Source organism: Phoxinus phoxinus, assembly GCF_949152265.1.
Source record: "Phoxinus phoxinus genome assembly, chromosome: 24".
In the NCBI taxonomy this organism is placed as follows: Eukaryota; Metazoa; Chordata; class Actinopteri; order Cypriniformes; family Leuciscidae; genus Phoxinus; species Phoxinus phoxinus.
This window is the reverse complement of record NC_136899.1, coordinates 1,876,610-1,884,109: the sequence shown is the minus strand read 5'-3', so window position 1 is coordinate 1,884,109 and position 7,500 is coordinate 1,876,610. Positions and strand designations below refer to the sequence as shown.

Genomic DNA, 7,500 nt, shown 5'->3' with positions numbered 1-7,500 from the left:
TGACACTCACGCGCAACACATTCAAGCAGCTGCTATTTTATCACGACGTTTTTTTAACTTTATTATTATTATTATTATTATTATTTTTATTTTTCTGATCGGATCAGTAACTACCAGCACACTTCTCTACTGTATTTTTATCATTAGAGCAAAAACGCGAAAGATTTTTTAAAATACGACGCGCATTCAGGTGCCGACAAATGAATGCTGACCGGTTGCAGTACCTCAACATCTCACTTGGGTTTTCTCCTCTTTTTTTGAATTTTTTTTTTCCCGTTCTGTTCCGTCCGTCGGACAGGATCGTCTGTGAAAAGCAACCGATACATGACGGCCTCATCTTCGCCGTGTCGGATCATTCAACAGTGCTGCAAAACCTGCGGGGATCATCATGACTGTTACACGCGCAACTCAACCTCCTCGCGGGATCTCTCTCTCTCTCTCTCTCTCTCTCTCTCTCTCTCTCTCTCTCTCTCTCTCTCTCTCTCTCTCTCTCTCCGAAAGTGTGCTATTCGAAATTACGGAAAACGTGTCTTTTACGGAACTAACGGGTGTTAAAGAACACGGAAAACGCAACTGGACTAATTTCTTTCATACTTTTTTTTCTTTTTCTTTTTTTTTCCTCTTTTTTTTTTTCTTCATGCTGTTGAAGTTGGTGACTGTGAAAAGGTTGTTTGGGGATTTTATTGAGTGGATATGAGTGAACTCTCTCGCTGGCTTGCATGTGGAACTATCGGAGGTCATGTGAGCGCTTAGTTTGGTACGGGAATCTTTCTCAGGTATCCAGTGTCAAGGGTCCATGACTGCCTTTCCCACAGCATTATAGGACAGAGAGAAGTATGACGTGCCCTGATGAATTTAACACTAATTACCTACACAAAACATGCAAGACCGTGTGTGTGTGTGTGTGTGTGTGTGTGTGTGTGTGTGTGTGTGTGTGCTGAGAGTTTGTTGAAAAAGAGAAAAAAATACCATAAAAAGTGTTTGTTTTTCCTGTCTAGTTTCTCTTGTAATAATGCAATGTGTTTTGGAGTGAAGGACTCGCACGGCAGAGACATTCTGGGTCACATTTCACCTCAAAACTCAAAGAAAAAAATATTTTTCATAATTTAAACCTTTAAGGTTTAAAGATTTATTTTCTATACATTTATGACAATTAAGCACATTTTCTCTCAAATTCACATGACCGTTGTTATGCGTCAGGATTTATTTACCTTTTATTTATGGTGTTGTTAATTTTTCTCAATGTTGATTTTTATTACTGTAATACAGTGATTTTAATTAAGAAAAAGTTGATGTATAAAACCGTGTTTTACCCCAAATTCTCATAAAAGTAATGGATCCAGATCTTTATTTTATAATTCTCATCGTTCTTAGTAGATTCTTATTACTGTAATTTAATAATTACGCTTGTTTTAATTAATAAAATCAATACAGGTTGTCCAACAAATAATTAAATTATGTTTTACACCCAATTATCTTAACCAGATTTCCTCCTGATTTTTTTTTTTTTTTGTGGAAAATGTTGATTTTAATCAAATTCTTATTACTGTAATATAATAATTTACACTTGTTTTTATTAAAATCAATGCAGGCAGTCCAACAAATAATGAAATTAGTAAATGACGTAGTGCAAAAACCATCCAAATGATCTTGAATTATCATCAAGATTTAAAACAAAACTAAAATGTATTCTCATTGTTTTCAATGTTGTTTTTGAAGTAGATTCTTAATACTGTAATATAAAAATGTATGCTTATTTTAATAATAAAAAAATAATCCAACAAATATTGCAATAATCTATAAATTGAAATGGTAAACAAATTAAATCTGGCAGAAAATGTGCTTTATAGTTGTAAAAATATTGCAACACACACACATATATTAATAAAAAATATATAGGGTAAAGCAAAATATGATTCAAATTTTTTTCTTTGACTTGAGTGTGAATATGACCCGGTCTCGTGCGCTTCACCCAGGAAGTGTTTTGTTTCGTGTGCTTTGCTCGGGTCCCTTCATGCATTACCTCTTTCTAACAGGGACCAAATCTGAGATCTGACCTCTGACCTCCGGCGACATTCAGACTTCAGTTTGAGGCTGCAAACTTGAGCACGTCAAACTATCGGTGGCGTTTGACTAATTAGCAAAGAAAAAGAAAACAACACAAGAATGATATTTATTTTGTCTTAAAAGTGGCAGACGGCGATCCACATTTCCATATGCCATAATTCAAGAGTGATTTTCCACAGTGCTGCTGCTCGGATGAAAGAAATGTCCCGTATCTTCTCAGTAAAGTTTTCTCAGATGCAACCGCGCGTCACCTGACATTCAAAAGGCTTCCGAGACGAAAGAGCGCAACTCGAAACAATAAAAAATTAGTTATGAAAGGACAAAAAAAAAGCATTAAAGATATTGTTCATAAACCACAGACCACCTCAGACCAGAAATACCTCAGATTTTCTACGTGTTTGACTTCTGTTATATATATTTTGTTAGTTGTGTTGACTTGTAGTAAGTATATTTTGATGTAAGTTGACTTTTATGATTAGGGAAGACGTTTTGGAGAAGTAAAAAAAAAAAAAAAAAAAAAAAAAAAAGTCAAATCTTTAAAGAAGTGCTACCAAGTTGTGTTGTATAGATGAGAGCCCCATGATGTAAATATCTGTATACAGTTGTAGAATCGTGCCGATCAGTCAAACAGGGCATTATTCTTCCTTTCTCTGACTTCACGGGACATTGAACCTTATAACGTTTGGCGCTTCTCCCCAAAAAAAAAAAAAAAACTTGCCCAATTTTTACTTGCACAATTTTTTACGCACCCCTCGTACGACGTTAACTTACGAGGGACGAAATTGAACTTGTTAACTTAAGGATTGACTGTGAACCCTCTGCTTACCAAATGATCTCGGCCAAATTTACGCGGCGAATTCGCAAAGATGGAGCTTTTTATTTCAGGGCCAAATAAAGGTTTGGTGTCCCGACCGTCTGTGCCATTTCTGCTCCCATGATGCACTGCAGCGGTTGCTTCGACTTTTTCCTCAAACCCCAAAGTTTTCTTTTATGGTGGCATACAGATGATGAAACTCGAGAAAAATTAGAATATGGTGCAAAAGTTCATTTATGTCAGTAATTCAACTTAAAAGGTGAAACTAATATATTATATAGACTCATTACATGCAAAGTGAGATATTTCAAGCCTTTATTTGTTATAATTTTGATGATTGACTTACAGCTATGAAAACCTTTTCACAATATTCTAATTTTGAATTTGGGGTTTTCATAAGCTGTATAATCATCAAAATTATAACAAATAAAGGCTTGAAATGTCTCACTTTGCATGTAATGAGTCTATATAATATATTAGTTTCACCTTTTAAGTTGAATTACTGGCATAAATGAACTTTTGCACCATATTAAAATGTTTCCATTTTCACCCGTATATATAATATGTAATAACAGGAGATCCGTCTTTGCTCTCACGGCCTGGCGTGTCTCGTCATACTTTGTTGTGAGTGATGTCATAGTGTTTTCTGGTTGGCGACGCCCATTTTTTTCCAAGCTAATGCCAATTTCTGGCACGTTACGAATCCGAAAGTGCCAAAGTAGCGCGTTTCCCAGTGGATCGCTTGGTACGCTTTAGTTGACGTGCATCCGCTTTCCACGATCTCAGACATCGACACTTTCAGGAAACTGCTTTTTCTTCAGGTTAACCGGGGAAGTTCGGATGGTTGTGAGTTTCCAACTGGCTCAGACGATGTAGCAAGCAATATCTCCAGCAATAGTCTGTGCAGACTGAACTCTTTGGGCATTGATATATATCTCCACATCAGGCGAACTACCAAAATCATGATAAATGCTGTCGATCACATCGTAGGCCTTCGTGGCGCTTCAATCAACTGACCTCGTTTTGTTGGGAATAACATACGATATGTAGCCAAATTCCTTCTGCGTGAGGATAACCAAAGGCTTTGATTCATTTGAACATTTGTTGATTGTGATTTACAAGTGTCTTTGTAGCTTAGAAAAGCCAGATTTTATGATCTGTGAATGTTGATTTTCTGTTGCCAGCCTGTGTTCGGGGCGTCTCTGATCAGATGAAGCGTTATGCTTTGTTTTATGGATCATATTGCGTGTGATTTTTAACCCGAGCTGTTTGGACCGGGAGAGATTGTGGTTTATGCAATACACTTCCACGCTTCATTATGCAGTAAACACAGTCCAGTATTCCTCTCCGCCGCTGCTGTGCCAATTACACATGACTTTCAGCATCGAAATACTAGTAACTCATGAAACTTAAGAAACATTTCACACCAGAACCAAGAGGGGGAAAAGTACAATGATATTTTAATTGCCTATTTTAGAAGCCTATTTTTAGGATAATTAAAGGCACACTGTGTAAGATTTTTCGTCTTCAAAATATCCTCAAACCACTAGAACAATGTTAGGTAACACTTTATTTTACAGTGTCCTTGTTACATGTACTTACCATAGCAATAAGAGTAAATTATGCATAATTACATGCAATTAACCCTCAACCAAAACCTAATCCTACCCTAACCCTATAGTAAGTACATGTTGTTAATTATTATTATTACTCAGTACTCAAATATATAATTACACTGTCATTAAATTAAAGTATAACCCAATGTTATCTTGTGTACTTGCATTATCCCAAATGTTTCTAAGAATGTTTAAATCCAGAGAAATACGCGGTTTTAGCCGTGCGTCGCCTATCAATGACATCATACCTGCGTTACCCTCGATTTCTGTGGAAACCATGGAAACACCAAAGACGCTTTAATATATTATGCGTTTTATTAGACAGGCGAGCAACTGTTTGGATGCATTCATCGACAGAAAACCAATCATTGTTATACATCTCAATGCAGATTGGGCCCTATTTTAACGATCTAAGCGCAAGTTTACTTAGTGCGTGTCCGAATCCACTTTTGCTAGTTTAACGACGGGACAAATGGTCGGTGCTCCCGGCGCATGCTCTAAACGGCTTGTCCCTATTCGATTGAGTAATGGGTGTGTTTTGGGATTTACGTGCTTTAAACCAATCAGTCTCATCTCCCATTCCCTTTAAATGCCAATCGCGGATTCGCTATTTACGTGACGGAATTTGATAGTGGAAAGAAGAACGCAAACGGATCAGCTCGTGCGCGAGGGAAAAGTGCGCAAGCAGACCATCTACAGGACAAGCCGGATTCCTCCATATCTTTATGTACACAATAATAATCTTTTCCATTATAATCCTTTTATTTAAAATGTTTGGCATGTTTGTGTGCTGCTGCGCGTCCCTGTGTGTAATAAGCAGAGTGTACGCGCGTTGTGGACTTAAAATAACACAAAAAAAATATTGCACCATTGACTTTAGACCAGGTGTTGTTGGTCAATGGCTCAGTTCTGTTCCTCAAAATAGCAGCGCCAACAATGCTCCTAAACACACACTCGTTTTCAGACCAGCAGCTCATGTGCGCTCAGATGGGCGCAAATGTATTTGCTATTTAAACAACGCGGCGCAGGACGTGAAAATGATAACTGCGTCAGGCTGAAACTAGCAAAACACACTTGTGTTGCGCTTGCCGCTACATTGCGCCGGGTGTAAGATAGGGTCGTTTTGTTTAAATCTCGTTTTGTTGATTTACCGCGAGTACCATGGTTTACCATGCCTAATATCGATCTAGTTTACGGCAGTGTGCAACAAGTGTCTCATATAGTCGCCGCCGAGTGAACGCACAGTAGCATTATAACAACTTTCATCACACTTAAACATTTCTAATATGAAAAAACAGCGCTGCGTTATCCCATATACTGCTCTCGAGTCGTGTGTCGCGCTCGTCTCTCATTAGCAATCGCTCCAGCGGCCTTCGTAACATTAATAAATCTTTCATATATTACCGATCATCCATGAATATGATTTCCAGAGTCCCGTCGTATTCTCCATTGGCTGTAGAAGTGAGACAACAAATCCCACGCCTTTGTTTTGAATAAACGACCTCTAGTGGCGAAATATTACATAGTGTGCCTTTAAGACTACGCTGCAAAATAATTTACTGTAATAAATATATATATAATTTTTTACAGTAAATACTGACCGTATGTTTGGAGGGTTTTACCTGGAAAGGTTTGGTTGAGATTTGGTGCAGATGCGGTTGAGATTTGGTGCAGATGCGGTGGAGTTTCGGTGCAGATGCGGTGGAGTTTCGGTTGAGTTTCGGTGCAGATGCGGTAGAGTTTCGGTTGAGTTTCGGTGCAGATGCGGTTGAGTTTCGGTGCAGATGCGGTTGAGATTCGGTGCAGATGCGGTTGAGATTCGGTGCAGATGCGGTTGAGATTCGGTGCAGATGCGGTTGAGATTCGGTGCAGATGCGGTGGAGATTCGGTGCAGATGCGGTGGAGATTCGGTGCAGATGCGGTGGAGTTTCGGTGCAGATGCGGTTGAGATTCGGTGCAGATGCGGTGGAGTTTCGGTGCAGATGCGGTGGAGTTTCGGTGCAGATGCGGTTGAGTTTCGGTGCAGATGCGGTGGAGTTTCGGTGCAGATGCGGTGGAGTTTCGGTGCAGATGCGGTTGAGATTCGGTGCAGATGCGGTTGAGATTCGGTGCAGATGCGGTTGAGATTCGGTGCAGATGCGGTGGAGTTTCGGTGCAGATGCGGTGGAGTTTCGGTGCAGATGCGGTGGAGTTTCGGTGCAGATGCGGTGGAGTTTCGGTGCAGATGCGGTGGAGTTTCGGTGCAGATGCGGTGGAGTTTCGGTGCAGATGCGGTGGAGTTTCGGTGCAGATGCGGTGGAGTTTCGGTGCAGATGCGGTGGAGTTTCGGTGCAGATGCGGTTGAGTTTTCCGCTGGTTTGTGAGCGCAAAGATGGTTTGATGTGATACATTATATCAGGAGCGACTCTCATGTGCCTGTGTTTTCTGACGACTACTGAAGCGACCGCTGCTGTGTGTTCATCATCTCTCTCTCTCTCTCTCTCTCTCTCTCTCTCTCTCTCTCTCTCTCTCTCTCTCTCTCTCTCTCTCTCTCTCTCTCTCTCTCTCTCCCACCTCCCTCTTTCTGTTCTACCTTGCAGAAAAAGCTATAGAAAATATATATGGGAAAAAAATATATAGATATATCAAATATGAAACTCTAAAAGTGACCAGCTGTAACTCTGGATGCAAATCTCTGGTCCAGGTTTTCAGGAAGCCGATACCTCAGAACTCATGTGAATCAGTGTTGCTTAGCTGGACATTCGTGACACGAACGAAACACGAATCTCAAACCTCTTTTGTACTGGTGTGACGATGATGATGATGATGATGAAACAAACCCTTGACAAACTCCACAAGCTCGTTCCTCCATGTTTCCTGACGCCCCACAGATGTTAAAACTCAAACAACTACATGAATCATATTTGACTTGAAACTGATCTAAAAAAAAATACAGTATACAGTAATAAACAAGCAACTACATAATCTGTGAAACTAAGTTTTTTTTTTTTAAGAAATTGAAAT

General features: G+C 39.5%; 1 protein-coding gene across 1 annotated transcript in view; it reads left to right on the top strand.

The window, feature by feature from the left end:
* Positions 1 to 7,484, top strand: part of acvr2ba (activin A receptor type 2Ba) — a 67,747-nt gene extending 60,263 nt beyond the window's left edge. Inside the window, exon 11 of the mRNA XM_079602012.1 lies at positions 1 to 7,484. This exon is cut by the window's left edge and continues 171 nt beyond it. Coding sequence (XP_079458138.1) covers positions 1 to 3 — 3 coding nt within the window. The 3' untranslated portion in view covers positions 4 to 7,484.
* Positions 7,485 to 7,500: the final 16 nt, after the last annotated feature.